This window comes from Choristoneura fumiferana, chromosome 27, assembly GCF_025370935.1.
Source record: "Choristoneura fumiferana chromosome 27, NRCan_CFum_1, whole genome shotgun sequence".
NCBI classification, from domain to species: Eukaryota; Metazoa; Arthropoda; class Insecta; order Lepidoptera; family Tortricidae; genus Choristoneura; species Choristoneura fumiferana.
In genome coordinates this window covers 8,548,444-8,568,690 of record NC_133498.1, presented here as the reverse complement: position 1 = coordinate 8,568,690, position 20,247 = coordinate 8,548,444, and the positions used below count along the sequence as shown (strand labels likewise).

At 38.0% G+C, this 20,247-nt stretch overlaps 2 protein-coding genes across 2 annotated transcripts in view; both read left to right on the top strand.

The window, feature by feature from the left end:
- The window catches only part of LOC141443292 (homeobox protein invected-like), a 150,184-nt gene extending 147,429 nt beyond the window's left edge, over window positions 1-2,755 (top strand). Inside the window, exon 6 of the mRNA XM_074108525.1 lies at window positions 659-2,755. Within this exon, the coding sequence (XP_073964626.1) occupies window positions 659-919 (261 nt within the window). The 3' untranslated portion in view covers window positions 920-2,755. The remainder of the gene's footprint in view (window positions 1-658) is intronic.
- The window catches only part of LOC141443296 (uncharacterized), a 465,577-nt gene that overhangs the window by 434,106 nt on the left and 11,224 nt on the right, over window positions 1-20,247 (top strand). The gene's annotated exons all lie outside the window — the stretch shown is intronic.

Genomic DNA, 20,247 nt, shown 5'->3' with positions numbered 1-20,247 from the left:
TATATCCTTCAAAAAAAAAGGTAACTAAAGAGTAATGAAACTAATAATCCAGCACTAAAAATTAAGCCCGAAACTTACGATAGCAAATAAAACATCAGTAACAATTAAACAGATCAGACACATAAATGAGAAGCCATGTGATGCACTGAAGAACAGGCGCGCTGGCTCAGCATTATGCTGCGGTAAGCCGTAGCGCTGGTATTCTGCCAATACCCATCAGTATGCAGCTGGTATTCATCCAGTACCTTGAGCTTCTGAAGAATCTAGGGCGACGTTTGAGTCAGAACAGCAACGATCCCGCTCTGAGTCTTGTTGCCGTATTGTCTGACGCGGGGACGCGTGCTATCGCATTCATTGTTGTTACTTTCTGTTCAACGATGTAAGATGGTGACAGAAAAAGATGGTGAACATGGCTATTCGCTGATTCAACTGATTTCCATCGCTGTTCAACGGGGCAATGCTGGTGTGTTTCAGCATGTACAGTTTAATCTTTCGTCATTTTCACTCATAACTACTACTACTCGTACATAACAGCCGTTACATTTACCGCACAATTACTCGTTGTTAGCGTGATAAGTATTGGCTGTGATAGTAATTGAGCACTGAATAAAAAGCATACATCAAAAATTACATTTCTAACATAAGTTTTTGTCCACAGCACGAATTCGCCGAAAACCGCTACCTGACGGAGCGCCGACGGCAAGCCTTGGCAGCAGAACTGGGCTTAGCAGAAGCTCAGATCAAGATCTGGTTCCAGAATAAACGGGCCAAGATCAAGAAAGCATCGGGGCAGCGGAACCCATTGGCTCTGCAGTTGATGGCCCAAGGGTTATACAACCACAGCACCGTTCCCTTAACGAGGGAAGAAGAAGAACTAGAGATGAAAGCGAGGGAAAGAGAACAGCAGAACAGGCAGTAGTTTCTAGAAGGTACTTCTTGTAGTAAAAGACAAAATCATGGTTTACACTTGTTTTAAATTAAATCTAGATCAGCAGGTTTTGTTAGTTTGACTCAATATACTTGTCAATTTTGTTAGAATTTCTTAAAAAAACCATAAACATTGGTAACACGCTCTTTTTGGTTTCTCACTGGGGCCTTATTGTTTTATGCACTTGGACTTATAATCTTTTTCACTGCTGCTTTCTGTCTGTAGTCTGTAGAATCAAAGTAAAGATATTTTAATTCATTGACAGATCAGTTACAAAAGTAACAGTATACAAAAAATAAGAATAGAAACTAAAATTTTACTGCTACGTTTTATTTGAATGCTTTTGAATCCATATTTAAATCAAAATAAGCATTAAACTTATCTAATTTGGGGTCTAGTAAATTTGTTTTTGTCGTTGATTATGACCGCAGCTTTGTCTTTTACAGCATTAAGATATCTTGTTTCATCTCAATAGATAACTTGCATTTGTAGTTTCTTTACAAATCCTTTCATGTTTATTACGTTAAACGATGTGCTCGATTTATTAACAATATTTATAAATGTTTAAAAGCACTATAAACAATTTTGACTAGTTTAGAATGATTTCAAACTAAAAAGTAATCTAAAAAATGAAACAAATTCTACCGAATTAAAAACCTCCTGTTTTTGAGGCAGTTAGAAATGGAACCTTTTTTAAGTAGATACATAACTGTACAAAAGAGGGTTCAAATTTCTTCGTCTAAGTATGATACGGACCGACTTGAACAAGATGTCGTAAGTAAGACAGTCTTTATTCATTCAATATTACGAGCTGGGGCAAAAGTCATGGGGAAATTTGAAACATGACACACGTTTTAGTTTTTCCCATGCTATCAAAATGTATATAGCCTAAATTCACCTGAGTATTTTAAGACCTGGATTAAGATAATGTATAAATATACCCCAGCTTTTTTATCCTTTGGAACGATTTTGCCCCATGTCTTAAGAAAAGGTTCATAATACCTAAGTATCGTAACATTATCTGTTTTTTAATTGTTTTAGCTGTTTTTTTTAAATAGATAATGACAGTTGTTTTGTTCCTAATAATTAGTGCCATGGCAAATGGTTTCGAAAATTAATAGGTTTTTCTTAAGGTTTTATTCAGAAAATTAGGACTAAGGACAATACCAACCAGCTTCGATTGAAATAAGTCATGTTTTATATGGGTGCCCCTTATTTCGCATAACATCAATTGTCATAATATGAATTCGCGTAACGGATTTGGCATAACATAATTGTGCATAACATTGACCTGGCATAACCTGTACCTTCAAACTCTCTACGAGTACACCCTCTAAACTGCCCTCGTACGTGACGAATAACGCAGTAATAGCTATTACTACGAATGTTAAACCGATAGGTCACAGCTCATTAGAGCCACCCGGTACCCGGCCAGCACCGCCTCGACTTTCAGCGTCCACTCGTTGTCGACAGGTGGTCCACGGGTGGACGCCACGTTGACAACGAGTGGACCTCGCGTGCTCCACGAATTTCCTAGTAGTCACTATGGCGGCGAGCAGCGGGCTGTCACGGAGTGGTCCACTCGCCGTCCGCGCGTGGCAACCTCGCGAGTGAGGCGATCCGGTGACGCTACGGAGTTGATGTAGTGAGCGCATGCCCATACAAATCCATGTGAAGAATACTAACCGCTCGAGGCGAGGCGGTGCTGATCGGTTGCTGTAATGAGCTATGCCCTTAATTCTAGGGAACGCTCTAGTAGCTCTTCAAAAATTTTATTATTGACAATAATGTCAGTCGTTTCGGTTGGACGCTCGCCAGAATGCTAGCTTAAAATTCTTATTTTGAGAGCTATTTATTAACTTGTAACTAAAATTATTAAGCTAGCTTAATCGCTCCTGTTTATTTTGAGAGCTTTACCTGTAATGTAACATTGTAACTAGAATGCTCATTACAAGTAAATGCTCAAATTTATCAACACCTTTATGAAGTACTATTATAAGTCTATAGAAAACTCTACCTAAAACTTTTAATTATTATATTGTAATATAAAAAATGATCATTGAGTTGAGTAAAAAGTAATTTACTAAAATAATGAATAAAACCTTTTCTTGAATCTCGCCATAGAAATGGCCCTGTAAATAAAATACAATAAGTAAATATAAAAATATATAAAATCGATAGTCGAATAATGTCCCACTCGAGTTGTGTAAAAACTATGTAAATACGATATTTAATTAAGTTTTAATGATTAATTAAGTTATTTATTGTGCAATGTAGCAGTATTAGTAGAGATGTAAAGGTTGATAACAGACTAATGAACACCATCGTCATCCCGCAGCTTATATAGCGTCAGGCTGCTGGGCACAGGCCTCCTCGTGGGATGAGAGGGCGTGGACTGTAGTTCTCACGCGGGCCCAGTGCGGATTGGCAAGTTAACACACTCAATTAAATTGCTTCTCAGGTTTGTGCAGGTTTCCTCACGATGTTTTCCTATAAAGTAAGCTCGTGGTAAATTTCAAATGTAATTTCGCACTTGCGCATGAATTTCAAAAAACTCAGAGGTGAGAACCGGGGCCTACGATCCTCTGCTTGCGAGGCCATAGGTCTAACCACTAGGCCACCACGGTCTACTATGACTAATGAACATTTTTTTTTATAATATGCCCCATTGTTGGGCAAAGGCCTCTCCTTTTCTTTGATACGCACACGAGTAGCTGCTCTTTCGAAAGAAAAACGCGTTGCCAACGCGCGTTCCCAAAATGCGCGTCGACGACGCGTTTTAAAGAACACAGTAGGTATGCAAATGCCCTTATGCCGAACCTGCCTAAATCAAATTTGAAATTTCGGAACGAGAGTAAGGCATATTGGCCATGTGGGTGCGAAATGGTTTTTTTTTTGAAAATTCTAGAATATCATTCATTAGATTGTTATCAACCTGAATAAGTAGCAGTTTATAGGGAAATACATTATTAAAAGAAGTTAAAAAAAACAAGTTACTTTTATTTTAATTCCTATCCTTAAAGTACAGTCAAGACAACTGAATGACGTACCAGGGTGGAACCTTTTCATAACCAATTTTGCAATGATTTCTTCGGCAGATGTATGGGATGTCAATATGACATAGTAGCACAAAGGTTCCACCCTGTGACCTGATTCAGTTTCCTTGACCGTACATACCCGTAATGCAGCAGGGCTACTACGAAGCTCGAAACTCGAAGTTCGTATCGTGCCGTCCCTCTCGCTCTCGTATTAAATAGTATAAGTGTCAGAGGGACCGCACGACACGAACTTCGAGTTTAGCGCAGTACGTAAGTACCCTTGACAGTACTGATACGACAGTAAAGTACAAATATGTTGCTTGTATACAGGCGTTAAATCGTGTATACATATTTTTGTAACTTTGGCCGTGTCGATATCTTTGCCCTTGACTGTACAGTCTTCGTTGTGATTGGCTCAATTAGTCAAAATACCACGCACAGGACTTATCACGCTAACAAACACGAGTTTTATTTACCTCGACGTTTCGGCAACATTACAGTGGCCACGAGTAGACTGGTGTGGGGTGTCAAGTCTGCCTAGCAGCGCGAGTCTTTCGAATATTACTCGTGTGTGTTAGCGTGATAAGTCCTGTGCGTGGTATTTTGACTATGAGTGAAAATCACGAAAGTTTAAGACATTATATCGTCACTACTTAGAAAAAAGCTCGTATCTCAAAATTGATACTTTCTAAATTGAACTTTACGGACATTATTTCAAAGGTCAATTTTGTTGACGTATTGATTTGAAATACGATATTTTTTCAAAGTAGTGACGATATTGGCTCAATTAGTTACTTAATCAATCACAAACGCGAATAAAATGTCAAAGATGTCATAACGGGCCTCATGCGTGACACTGGCGCCAACTAGCTTGTCACAGAAATCCATACTAATATTATAAATGTGAAAGTGTGTGTTTGTATGTTGGTCCGTCTTTCACGCCGCAACGGAGCAATGGATCGACATGATTTTTGGCATAGAGATAGTTTATGGGCCAGAGAGTGACAGCTACTTTTTATCCCGGAAAAATGCACAGTTCCCGAGGAAACAGCGCGCTATAACCGAATTCCACGCGGACTTTTTTTACACAAAAATAGGCTTGCGTTGCCTTTGACCATAATCACGCCTGATGGTCAGCAAAGATGGACTAAGAAGGAGCATGCTTGCCTAATAAAGGTCACGCTCATTACAGCCACCCGGCACGCGACCAGCACCGCCTCGAGCGGTAAGTATTCTTCAAATGAATTTGTATGGACATGCGCTCACTACATCAACTCCGTAGCGTTACCGGGTCGCCTCACTCGCGAGGTTGCCACGGCCGGACGGCGAGTGGACCACTCACTGCCCGCACGCTTGCGATGCGGTGCTCTCCACCCCCCGCCGCCCCCCTTCATCCCCCTACTCGGAAATTCGGGGACAGCGCGAGGTCCACTCGTTGTCAACGCGGCGTCCACCCGTGGACCACCTGTCGACAACGAGTGGACGCCGAAAGTCGAGGTGGCGCTGGTCGGATGCCGGGTGGCTCTAATGAGCTGTAATCTTATGTCCATTCACTCTAGAGTCTAGATTAGACGAAACGAATTCACACAGAAACTTTTTCTCGTCTGTGTATTTCTTTAATCACACTTTCCATCCCTCTAATTTTCCCCAAAACTAATGTACCGCGAAAAAAAGCGACCCTCTTTTAAAAACCCTTATACAAAATTAAAGTTCCTCACCGGGAATCGAACCCGCATTCCTGATTCGCGATGCCGCCGCAAAAATTCCAATATGGCCCGTCTGTCTGTCAGTTTGTCCTAAATTAAAGGGGTGCTATGGAAGGGTGCTAAAAAGTTTTATTGAATCGGAGGTGATGTTTGATTGTAGGTAAAGTTTGTCTTGCAAATCCTAACTTAATAATCATGGCGGGCCACATCGAATAACAGGATAACCTTTGGGGGAAAAGTCCTCAAATGACCACGAACCGAAAGATGGCTATGTCGAAGACTCTCGTTCTTCTACGTATCTCCTTATTTCTGATTCGATCTCAATAAAAGAAACATTGTAAATTAAACATAAAAACCCTAATAGCGACTTTGAAGAGAAGAAGAATACAACAGAAATTATTGGGTATCAGTTAAAACAAACAGACAACAAAAACCAACATTGATGCTTTTAGCAATTGGATTATCTAAAAAAGTACCAATGCTTTTAATAATATTTTTTGAATAGAAAAGTCAATGATCAGACACCAATTTCGATATTTTTCTCATTATTCACTTTTTTTTAATTTTTAATTAATACGATTTTGGTTAATGACGTCATAGTTTAATCTAGTTCTGCTAGTTTGTACATATAGGTAGTGACACGAGAGTTGAGGTCACGCACACAAGAACATTCCGCATTACAGCAGGATTTTGACATTTACTTGTTCATTTCATTCATTCACCTTTTGTGCAATCAGTTATTTTTGTTGTTGTGTGTGTAATCATTCACTTCTACTCTCGTGGCACTACCTGTACCCACAATCTGACACATAGGTATGATACGTTGACAGTGGCAAACCGGTGTCATCCTTGTGTTGCAACACATTAACCCCTTAGTCATTGATAAAAAATAAATTGAGGTTTGATCGGTTTTACTTAGCAGGTGTGATTAACTTAATAGACGGTTGTCAAGAAGTATGATTTTTAAACGCTTGAAATTAGTCTGCTAGTTGTTGAGCTGCTATAAATGAATTAGACGCGTTATGTTGGCCACCTTGACAATCAAGGACAAAAAATGGCCTAATCGATAGTTAAAAAAAAAATTGACAGCAGTGACAGCAAATTAGCACGAAAAAAAATAAAAAGCGAGATGTTTGTTTTCCCGCCATTTCCGATTCGCATGTTTATGTTGTGCAAAAGCCATAATTATGTTAATCATCCTAATTTTTTTTCATATTATTGTTAATTTATTGTTGCTAATTTAGAGGATTTTAAATACAAATTCCTGAAAAAATTTTCCAGTTTTTTTTTTTTATCTTTGCGTAGCCGTGCCTTCACTATAAATATCTTCGGTATGGTTTTTTGCTCTTGTCAAAGTCAGCTGTTCAAACTTGTGGCGGCCATTTTGTGACTTAGCAGGGAGATAAAGGAGGGTCTACGGTCCTCTAACTTTAGCAGAGCCTTGATCGACTGATTAGCGCTAACAGACGTTTATGAATCACGTTTTTTAGCATCGGGCCTTCAAGGAGCCTTCAAGGAGGCTCTAACTTTTTATGAATAAGGCTGTAATTATTTAGTGCCAGTTGATAAAAAAATAAAATAATGCAGATCAAATTTAAAATAAGCATTGGTGTGGCAGAACTTAGTTTTAATCATTAATAAAAAAAATGATTTTTGAAAAAATATCGAAATTAGTTTGGTCCTAATAATTGACTTTTACAAATGAATACTAAAAAGCATTAGTATTTTTTTTTAACAATCCCAATTCTTCCAACCCTCCTCAAGAGTCAAGACACTTTTTAGACTAAAACTTACTTTGACTTGTTAAAATGAACTGCGAAAGATTAGGGACTGCCCCCGATCAGGTCGCGGAAAAACAGTTAATTTCAAACGTCGCCGAGCACGCATTCTTCGCGTGCCGACTGTACGCTGCGGACACATGGCGCTGGGGTAAAAACTCACTTTTTATATAAAAATGTTAAAATTAACAAATAAATAAATAGCAAAGAACATGGCTCATTTTTAAATTTGATTGCATACCTACTGAATACGACCTACCTAATTTACGTAGGTATGACCTAGTCCGAAAGTAATCAAAGCTATGTATACATATGTGGTACGAGTACGTGGCAACGAATTAACATACTTAGACGACCAGATGGCCTAGTGGTTAGAGAACCTGATTACGAAGCTTGAGGTCCCGGGTTCGATTCCCGTGTCGGGGCAGATATTTGTATGAAAAAGACGAATGTTTGTTCTCGGGTTTTGGGTATTTAATATGTATTTAAGTATGTATCTATCTATATAATTATATTTATCCGTTGCTTAGTACCCATAAACAAGCTTTGCTAAGCTTACTTTGGGACTAGGTTAATTGGTGTGAATTGTCCCGTGATATTTCTTAATTATTTATTTATTTATTTACTTCGAACACCTTTTACGGGTAATCCTACTAATATTATAAATGTGAAAGTTTGTGAATGAGTGAGTGAGTTTGTTACTTCTTCACGCTGAAACGGCTGGACCGATTTGGATGATATCTGGCAAAAAGTTAGTTTATAACCTGAATTAAAACATTGGATACTTTTTATACCGATATTCCTACGGGATAAGGATAAAATCTCTAAATAACAACCGCTAGGCTTAGAGTTATGAAATTTGGTATGTAGGTAGCTGGACGTCTGGATTAACACATAGGCTACTTTTTATCCTGATATTCCCACGAGATAGGGATGAAATCTTGAAATTTCACACGCTGGGTTTAAAGTCATGAAATTTTGTACAGTTGTTCTTAACATAACCTCAATGAAGATCACGATATAAATTTTGGGATTGCCCAGGGGATTTTTGTCAAATCCCGGAATTTCAATTGTAGCTATCAGATCGAATAGTTTACGCATGCGAAGCCGCGGGTAAACTCTAGTAAATTTATAATAACTTCAATCGACAAATCGCTGTGTGTCGCCGCCATGTGAGCCAAGCGCGAGCGCACCCCGCATTCCTGGCCCGCTGTTTTATAGGGGCGGTTTATTCGTTTTATTGATCTACAGTTCACTGTAACAACATTATTTTACATCACAACCGAAATCAATAACGTACAGCTGATTGTTTGTGCTTTAGTGTATTAAGTACTTATGTGAAATTTTAAAGGTATTGAAGAGGGGGAAGTCCATCTATGGACAGGAAGAACGGTCTTTTATTAGGGTCCCACTGAAATACAGCGTTGTGGCTTGCCGCAACATTATAATAATAATAAATAATAATAATATACATTTTTATTCACCATCAAAAACCAAAAATACAATACAAGACAGATAACATTATGAAGTGGTGTTTATGCTGAGTGGGCCCCAATTTATACTATTCGATGTTATTTTTTTAATTATTAAGTATTTCTTCCTAACGTGTTTTTCTGTGTATCTCTCTCTCTCTCTCTCTCTCTCTCTCTCTCTCTCTCTCTCTCTCTCTCTCTCTCTCTCTCTCTCTCTCTCTTCTCTCTCTCCTCTCTCTCTCTCTCTCTCTCTCTCTCTCTCTCTCTCTAATATAACAGGGTGCTAAGTTCTAATCAAAAAAGTTTTATTGATTTATCTACTGAACTTGTCGATCACTAGATTGCTCCTCTCTACCACTCAAAGGTTAAATAGCAGAGATTCTCTGTATTTAACACTTTTGCTTAATAATAAATAATAATAATAATAATAAAATCTTTATTCAATAAGACAAAATTGCCAAGAGAGGAATGACAATTACAAAGAAAAGACAACTTAGGTTAAACATAGCACAATTAAAAAAGTTGAATCCTGACTCACAAACTAGGCAAGGCCGTATCTTGCAAGTCACCTACCTTGCTTGTAACCTATCTGTATTTTTTTTTACAATAAAGAGTTTTACTAGGTACAGTCAAGGGCAAAGATATCGACACGGCCAAAGTTGCACGACTTTATGCACTTAACATTAAGGCCGTGTATACATACATATTTTTGCAACTTTGCCCGTGTCGATATCTTTGCCCTTGACTGTACTAATGCTTTATTACATACTACTTTTAAATTAAAACTATTATTAATTTATTCATCATCATCATCATCTCAGCTGTAGGACGTCTACTGTTGGAAATAGGCCACCCCCATAGACCTCCACATGCTTGCATTTTTCGGCCTGCATCCACCGTAAACCCGCGGCTTTAACCAGGTCATCCGTCCATCTCGTTGGTGGACGTCCTACGCTGCGCGTGCCGATCCGCGGTCTCCACTCGAGAACTTTTCGGCCCCAACGACCATCTGTTCTCCGTTCTATATGTCCTGCCCATTGCCACTTCAACGAGCTAATTCGCTTGGCTTTGCCGGCGACGCTTGTTCTTCTACGTATCTCCTCATTTCTGATTCAATCCCGTAGAGAAACCCCAAGCATAGCTCTCTCCGTAGCTCGCTGAGCAACTCTGAGCCTATTTATAAGACCTATAGTAAAGCACCACGTCTCGGATATTAATTTATTATAATGACTAATTAGACAATATTCTAACATTCTCTAAAGACGTTTAATTTAAACTAAATGTCTTTAACCAACTGTTAAAACTCAACAACCAAACACAGGTGGTTTTAACTCTATCAATGTGAACGAACTTTTGGCATTAAAAAAATGGCGGCCACCCACGACGCCGGGTTAACCAAAAAAGCCTGACCTATACCTTTAAACTTTGTACCCACATACAGAGCTCTTTTCTAAATGGCGGATACTGGCTAGTAAAACACGTCTAGAAAAACTTGACCTTTACTTGGAAGCTATTTACTCACGCACAGAGCTCTTTTAGGATTGGATGCATCGCTAGTAAAACATGGCCAGAACAGTTTGACCTCTACTTGGAAGCTTTACTTCTTATAAAGAGATCTTGAGTAACTGGTGACTTAATGTCTAGAGAAACTTGAGCTACTCAATGTAACGTTTAGTTTAGTATGAAAGGTCACGTTGTATTGGTGGTTTTAGTTCGTAAAATGTAGGTATTGTTCAGTATATTCACGTCCTAGCCGCACTAGGAATACAATTGTTGAGTTTAAACCACAAGCAATTACGTTGTTTTACGGTAAATTATAACAAGTAGTTGACCGAGCTTCGCCCTGGTTATTTTCCCAGAGATAAGTCTAAGCTAGATCAATTAGTTGTCGCCGACAACCCCCCTCTAAGTATTTAATATAGAAATCGTTGGAGCCGTTTTCGAAATCCCTCAAAGAAATAAATTATAACCTACACCAACTAAAAGTCGGAAAACCCCCGACTTTGTCACTTCAAAGTTCAATATCTCAAAAACGACTGAACCGATTTTAATGAAACATGTCTATGAACCATCGCTAGAAAACCTGCTTTCAAATAAAAAAACCGCTTTCAAATCGGTCTAACCGTTTAAGTGCTACGGTGCCACAGACAGACACACATAGCGGTCAAACTTATAACACCTCTCTTTTTGGCGTTGTGGGTTAAAAATACAAGAATAGCTCATTTGAAGGCATTCATCATATTAAATGATAATATATCGGATAGCTCACGTCTGAAATCGAGTTTAGCTCGACATGTTTCGGGCTAATCCGTAACCCATCATCTGGTAGCAACGCGACTCGGCGGCTGCTGCAACACGCGCGCTGCGCGCCACCGCCCTGCTCCCGCGACTACTGACAAACATATCTAAGTATAAACTCGATTTAAGACGTGAGTTATCTGATATAACTATTATCATTTCATATGAGCATTCTACGGTAGTTTCACATTGTATACAGGGTGGCTCATTTAGATCGGTCAGTATGGGAAAGTCTGAAACTTTAAGACATACGAAGACCTGTTCTTTGAAACCATGTCATTGATTTTAGTACCAAGATAGATATTACATTAAAAAAACCTTGTACAGTCACCAGCATTAATATCTGCCACAGCGGAGCGTGTAAAAATATCTGACACGTCCTTCCGGCCATGGAAATAGAGTCTTATCAGATATTTATGATTTTGCCATATCTTAATTATTATTATGAAAATATAGATATACAGATAGTGCGATTAGCGAAGAGAAAATTTAAATCGGTTGAAAATTGGATTTATAGTGATTTTTTGAAAAATCTATATACCTGTCTCTTTCTCAAACGCTTTTCTCTTTGCAGCAAGTATGGCGGTACTGGCGTGTGACGTCACATGCCAGTATGTCTTTCTCTGTCTAATCTTGAATTTTAAACCTTTATAACTTTGTTATTTGTAAAGGTAGCTTAAAAATTGTTTCTTTATTCGATAACAGGCATTGTGTAGTTTTAATTTATAAAACGTATACAAAATAGTCAAATACCGTATTTGTCGACATTTTTTTAAAGTTTTTTTAAATTAAGCATATTAAAAAAGTCAATTATTATTATTGATCTCGGCGGTCATATTCAGTTCACGCAGGTCACATGACCAAAGTTGATTTCTTAATTAGTCTCTATATAAACAGGATTATTTTTATTTTATTTATCTTTTTAAAGAAAGAAAGAAAGAAAGAAAAACATTTATTCGTGTCATTTTTTACAAATAAAAGAAAAAGAAAAAAGGAAATAAATTTTGTCACGAAATGGTCCCAACTCAGCATGAAAAATAGATGTAAAAAGTCTTCTATTTTATTGGAAATTCTAAAAATCCTGAGATTTCCCGAGATTTCCAAAATCCGGCCGGAATCCTGAGAAAAGTCTCAAAATCCTGAGATCTCCGGACAAATCCTGAGATATGGTAACTAGGTACGAGCTCGGATTTGAACTCACGATCCTCTGCTTGAGAGGCCATAGGGCAAACCACTAAGCCACCGCAGCTAGAGCCTAGTTTTCATATATCCGTGAAAAATTACAGCTTTCTAGCATTGATAGTCCCTGAGCAAAGCTGCGGATGGACAGACAGACAGACAGACATGGCGAAACTATAAGGGTTCCGTTTTTGCCATTTTGGCTACGGAACCCTAAAAACAGTGCGCATACGATGCGTCACTGCGATTCCGTACCGTCACCGTCTTTAAGCAGCGGTGTGGCCGCTCCTTTACGGCTCAAGAGATAGAGCGCTGTGACAGACGGCCGGTCAGACAGACAGACAGACAGACAGACAGCGGAGTCTCAGTAACAGGGTCCCGTTGGCACCCTTTGGGTACGGAGCCAAAAAAGTATAGCTTGTAATAAAACATTATCACTTTGACTTGGTGCTTACTTACCAACCGATGAACTGCCTGTTTGCCACACTTTACCATAAAAAGCAGGATATAATTCTCCCATATGATACCACTAGCTCACCCACCTTGGTTTGTCCCGTAAATTGATACATCGGGCCACCCACGTGGTGTATTATTTATTTGGCTGCGCTGGCGCAAGCGTGATAGATTGGCGCCGCGCGCTGATTGGCTGACGGTTAGGGTTGGCAAGTTCTGATTGGATAAAACTTGTACTTTTTTTTGTATGGATTTTCTGTAATTGAACTTTTAGAATGTAAAAAATAAACTTATGCAAGACATTATTAAAGCAAATATAATGTAATTTAGATGCGGTATTCGTGGACTCTTCACTCACACTTTGACGCAGCGTAACAACAGCTGAATTGCAAGAAAAACTGTCAAATAAAAAAAAAAAAAAGTTTTTTTTATGCAAGGAGTTTGCTACAAACAATACTTATAAACGAGTTATATTATATGTAGAGAATAACCGTCAAAAACACACGATCAACATGACTGGGGCAAGACTTAAAAGTGTGGCAGACATATTTTTTTAACCTAAGACGCAAAAAAGGTTATGTTCTTAAGACTTACAACTTTAATGCCAATTTCTGTCTGTCTGCGGCATGGTTGCTTTCAAACGGATGGGCCGAATGGATAAACGAGTTTCGTAGCTATGTTTCATTAACATCAGTTCAGCCGTTTTTGAGATATTGAACTTTGAAATGACAATGCCGGGGGCTTAGTTTTTTAAGTTAATTAGTTTTTTTGAGGATCATATAAAAACAACACTAAGAAGAGATTATTCTAAATGAGGGCTAAAATACAGGTGAAATATCGCTAGATGGCGTTAATATCGAGAGGTCCAAGGTCGGTCTCATGAGTCAATGCCCTTACTGATACTGCAGGATCACATGTACACGCAGCTCAGTCACATGCGGAGGGCGGCATGGCCAAGAGCGCAGCCGGTGGTATCGGCAATATTTGGAAGAATTATATTTTTTCATTTACAAATATAAAATTTTACTCGCAAAACTGATAAAAAAACAAACAAACGGGTGGCACTAGAATTACGAACATCGACTCATTAAAGCCCTCAGTCTTCGACTTCGGGCTTCTAATAGACTCTCGTTCGTAATTTCTTATTTACCGCCCTTAAGACACAATGTACTATTAGCCAATTGCAAGCAAGACCGTAACGTCAAAAAAACCTTACGATACTAACTCATTCCCGTGGGATAGAACTTAATTAATTCTAATTTTTTATTCTTCTACGAAACTGCGTTAAAAAGTTATGACAGTTTTTGACAACCCTAACGGCAAATTAGCCAAACGCATTGCGCATTCTATTTTCAAAATTCCTTTTACGTATTGATAGAGTTCAATCGCTTTAATACCGTACAAACATAACCTTACATCCACAACATAACACAGCACCAAATTTAAACTTTAATACCTAAGCAATAGAAACTAGGGTTTATCACTGGCACGCATAATTAACTTGTTGATTAGAGTTCGAATTTCAAATGTTTGTTTTTGTTTGATACGTTGTTTGAAAGCGCATTCGCTGGTTACGTAATAAATGACCTTATGACATTACAATAGAGGTTTTGACGAGTGCATATCTTGGTTTTTCTATTGCAGTAGAATTCTATGACTCAAAAGGAAAGTAGGTAATTTAGTAAAATTCAATTTAATAGACGCAAAAGGGAGATAGATTATTTCCATAAATTTGTAATCGACGTCGTAAAATTTACGCAATATTTGTGCATGCAAGCGTGCGAAATAGGTTACAACCAAAAAATATGTCTTTAAAAGTTATAATAGTGGAACTACAAATAAGTCTGTTTGTTTGTTTGATACCTTATCACATATCATCATCGATTAGATGAAATTCGGTAATCTTTTGGCCTAAGTAGTTGCATAAAAAATGAATTAAAAATCAAACAACCTTACTGAATGATACCTTAAGATCCGTATCGAGTTAAGATCAATTAGGCAGATACCGTCACTTTTGACAGCTTGCTTTGACAGTTTGACAGCTCCCTGACAGGCGCTCGGCCAATCACAGCGCGGCAACCACTTGATCGGGTCATAGGGTGTCGATATTCACGATTGCATTAGAAAAAATGTTATAACAATGAATATTGTAATAAATAGATTACGTTCGAGGCTCTGCTCTGTAAAACTAAAGCGGCCAAGAGCGAGTTGGACGCTCATATCAAAATATACGCTACTAGCAACCCGGCCCGGCTCCGCACGGGCACAATTTTCAAAAAAGGTCTCCAATGGTCTATCACACTTGCGATTTGCGGGTGAGGTGAAAGTGAGGTGAGAGCGAGGCGAGGTTCGCTGCGAGCGCGTAACGAATTCGCCGTGAGCTCGTAATGATTTACAGCCTTATTCATAAAAAGTTAGAGCCTCCTTGAAGGCCCGATGCTAAAATACGTGATTCATAAACGTCTGTTAGCGCTTATCAGTCGATCAAGGCTCTGCTAAAGTTAGAGGACCGTAGACCCTCCTTTATCTCCCCGCTAAGTCACAAAATGGCCGCCACAAGTTTGAACAGCTGACTTTGACAAGAGCAAAAAACCATACCGAAGATATTTAAAGTGAAGGCAGGGCTACGCAATGATTAATAAAAAAAAACAGGAAAATTTATTTTCAGAATTTGTATTTAAAAATCCTCTAAATTAGCAACAATAAATTAACAATAAATATGAAAAAAAATAAGGATTATTAACATAATTATGGCTTTTTGCACAACATAAACATGCGGATCGGAAATGGCGGGAAAACAAACATCTCGCTTTTTATTTTTTTTCCTGCTAATTTGCTGTCACTGCTGTCAATTTTTTTTTTTAATTATCGATTAGGCCATTTTTTGTCTTTGATTTGTCAAGGTGGCCAACATAACGCGTCTAATCCGTCTATCAGCAGCTCAACAACTAGCAGACTGCTAGCAAGTGTTTATGAATCATACTTCTTGACAACCGTCTAACAAGCTTAATCAGTCTGCTAAGTAACAGACCGATCAAACCTCAATTAAGGATTTTTTATGAATAAGGCTGTTAGTCGCGATCGCGCATCGAATTCGTTGTGCACTCGTGGGAAAATTAGCATGGCGTTTGGCGTCCCAGCTCGTCGCTCGTTACGCGATCGCCTCGCTTTCAACTCGCCCGCAAATCGCAAGCGTGATATGGCCCTACAGGCAGGTTGGCAGGTGGTAGGACCTTGTGCAAGGTCCGCCCGGATTGCTACCACCATCTTGCTCGCTAATCCTGCCGTGAAACAGCAGTGCTTGCACTGTTGTGTTTCGGCGTGGAGAGTAAGACAGCCGGTGAAATTACTGGCACTTGAGGTATTTTTTTTATTCAACTGGATGGCAAACGAGCTAGTGGGTCTCCTGATGGTAAGAGATCACCACCACCCATAGACACTTGCAACACCAGGGGGATTGCACATGCGTTGCCAACCTAGAGGCCTAAGATGGGATACCTCAAGTGCCAGTAATTTCACCGGCTGTCTTACTCTCCACGCCGAAACACAACAGTGTTGTGTGTGTGTGTGTATGTGTGTACATACAATTCACAAGGCCAACTTTATTGTGCAGTTTTCCAGACTAAGTTCGGTCTAGCGAGCTATATAGCGCACGCTAGAGAATAAGTGGTTTTCTTTGTTATTATAATGTTTTTGCAAGATTTTATACAATGGATATATTTAGTCAGGGTCGCCGTCATTGAAACCAATGTGGAGGACTATATTTTGTTACTCTTTCACGCTAAAACAGATGGATTTGGATGAAATTTGGTATGTAGATAGCTGGACATCTTACGGGATCGAGTTAAAATCTCGAAATTTCAATCGTTGGGTTTAGTCATTTTTGGCATGGTTGTTTTTAAAGCAACGTCGATAAAAACCATGACGTAATTTATGGGAATTCGCATGGGGATTTAATTCAATTTTTAGGATCATATTTTTTTATAAGTAAATGGTTTTGTAGAATTTGATCGAATTTTCGAATACTTTTGACTTTCGAGCAAAATCTTCTACCATGTATAAAACTATGCCCACTTTATCAAATAAAATAAACGTTAGAATAATTTGGAATAGTGATTTAATTTCTAACATTACTATAATTTACTATATCTAATTGTTATTATTATTTTAATTTCAATTTCCGAAAATTGACATTAATTGCTATTATATGTAAGTATATTGACATGAAATATCAAATTACTGTAATGAATTAATATGCTATGAAATATTCATAATTATTATAAGATAGATTAAGAAACTATTTATTTTAATATTTATTTATTATTTTATTAAAAAAAAAAAATGACACGTCCGTGTGCCGTCCATAACATATGTTATTTGTTTTGGGTCTCCTATCTGTTCCTTCCCCAAAATCAAAATTTCATAAACCGAACATTCTCCTCATGTGCGTAATGTCGCAACATCGACATTGGCAAAATACGTCTTGCTAAAAACAGCAAGAGTGAAAGCCATTAAAAAAAAAAGACACCATTTGACATTATATAATATGGGAGCGCCAAAGTTGGCATAGGTACTCTTCGCTAGTCATACCGTAATTTTTGTTCGAATCATCGTTTGTCATAATTTTTTTCCCACTGAAACCTTACATTTATAAATTTTTTAACCTTTTAACCGCCAATACGTTTTCATTCGTACGTGCCCGTGTCGCCACCTACACTGAAACTACATGACATTTTGTCTTAATTATAAGACTGCGGCGAAATGAGCTGGATAATTTTTGTCTTATAATTCAGACAATGGCGGTTAAAGGGTTAAACGGTCTTCCTATAGAAAACTATAGGTTAGGTTAGGTTTGTTTTATAACAATTCTGAACAATGGATTTTTTTTTATACGACTGGATGGCAAACAAGCAAGTGGTCTCCTGATGGTAAGAGATCTGTTTATGGGCGGTGGTGATCTCTTACCATCAGGAGACCCACTTGCTCGTTTGCCAAACAGCCGTATAAAAAAAAAAAATCACCACCGTCCATAAACATCTGCAACACGAGGGGTCTTGCAGACGCGTTGCCAACCTAGAGGCCTAAGATGGGATACCTCACGTGCCAGTAGTTTCACCGGCTGTCTTACTCTCCACGCCGAAACACAACAGTGCAAACACTGCTGCTTCACGGCAGGATTAACGAGCGAGATTCAGAGAAAAAGAGCTATGACAAACGATCATTCTGACAAACATGGTCCATATCGGCTGGCAGACTTTCAATAAGTATGCCAGCCGATATGGACCCTTATAATATACCCTACGAGTAACATCTATCTATATATTTATTAAGCAAATGAACATGACATGAATGTATTAATAAAGAAGCCGCGGGTATACACTAGTATTACAATAAGCACCTGAAATCCTTTTATCTTCAACATTTTCATCGTTATTTATTAAAAAAAGCCTCAAGTTACCAATTCCTAAAAATAAATTGAAAGATTTTCTCATCACAAGAGGTCACAAGTGCAAGCGTGCGAGCGAGAGGCGAGAGAATTGGGGAACGAGCGAGAGGGACGCACGATCGCGAATGTGTAATGATATAGGTGAAATGCAAAGATTAGGGAGGTAGTGGTGACAGTTCTGTCATATTTGATTTTTCGTAAAACTTCCATATCTCGTAATTAAGTGGACTAAGTAGCCTGTTTTAAGATTTTGACTGATGCTATAATGTAGGATAATAATAGGATAAAAAAAGGTTAAAAAATATAATATTTGAGATCGATGTTCACCTTTTTATTCCGGTCAAAGAAATTATTGGTATACTTATGCTTATGGCTTTAATTTAGTTTTAAGGAATTTAGTTTTTATTTTAGCTTTAATTTAGTTATTTATTTTTTCTTTTTTAATTAAATGTAAAATTAGTTTGCTCACCCGCGATCTTTCTGATAGCTACGTCTATACAACAAATGTGTGTTCATGCAGCTCCACCACCTCCACACTGTAAGAACACACACAAATTATTCGAACCCAACCAAAGCTCATCATCAGAGTAACACAACCGTTCACCAAGCTACCAGAAGTTAGACTGGTTAACCGTTGAATTGTTCTGGTGAGAAAAGTAATTGTTTATAATTAATTTCACTTCTCCCTCAAAATATTTCCATGTTTGCAAAATATGATCATAATGTCAAAGTCAAAGTCAAAGTCAAAATATCTTTATTCAATTTAGGCTACAACAAGCACTTATGAATGTCAAAAAAAATCTACCACCGTTCGGAAAACCTCTGCTGAGAAGAATCCGGCAAGAAACTCAACGAGGTATATATATATTTTGATTATATATTTAATGTTTCTTTCGCCAGTCTCTTTCTCACAGCAAACACATAGAAAAAGTTAAAATAATTCCTAATTACACTCCAATCCCTTTTTAATTAAGCTTTTAAAAAGCGCCTCTGTTTATTTCTTACTCTTTGCCTCCAAAACCACAGTCAGAGCAAGACGAAGCGACGCTCACACCGGCGTGCGACAGAGAAGGAACACATTGGACCACCCAAGTAGAATTCCAGCGCTATTTCATTGCGTATTAAAGGTCTTGATAGTTTCAACTTTTTGTTTTGCAGTTTTTTTAGGGTTCTTTAGGATCAAGATTGTTTGAGATGGGAGAGTAGAAAGGGGAATATGTTTTATTAGATTATTATAGGTACGGTCAAGGACTTTAACTAATGAGCCACCGTGGAACCTCTTCAGAGGAAAAGTCACTACGATTTTCCTTGTTAATTAATGCGGTGTCACTATAACGTTTGCTGTGAAATGGTTCCATTGGTGGCTTATGAATTAAAGTCCTTGACTGTACATGTGTTGGAATGTATTTATGTATGAATGTTTTGATATACAGTTTGAACAAATTAAAGCGAGAATATTTATGAGGATTTTTGCGGCTAGGTAACTGGAAAAAAGGTAAGACTAGAATTATGGGATTTACTAAATTCCCATGGGTATTTCCAAAAAAAACATTGTGGATTTCATTAACGTTGTATATAAAACAACCGCGATAAATTTCAAAATTATATCCCTATCCCGTGGGAATATCGAGTTAAAAAGTGGCCTTTGTGTTATTCTAGATATCCAGCTACCTAGATTTCAAATTTCATCCAAATCGTCCCGCTGTTTTAGAGTGAAAAAGCAACAAACATCCAAAAACATACTCACAAACTTTGGCATTTATAATTTTTACCTTTTATAAATATTGCTTAAAACAGTTTATTCTTCTTTCATTCGTTTTCTGCTGTCTTTTGGTAAACTATACTTATGTACAGTAAGCAGCATAAATGAATGACCAGTTACAGTGGTCAAAATGATCAACACACGACTCTACTGTCAAGGTAATAAGAGACCGTTTAGATCATTATGA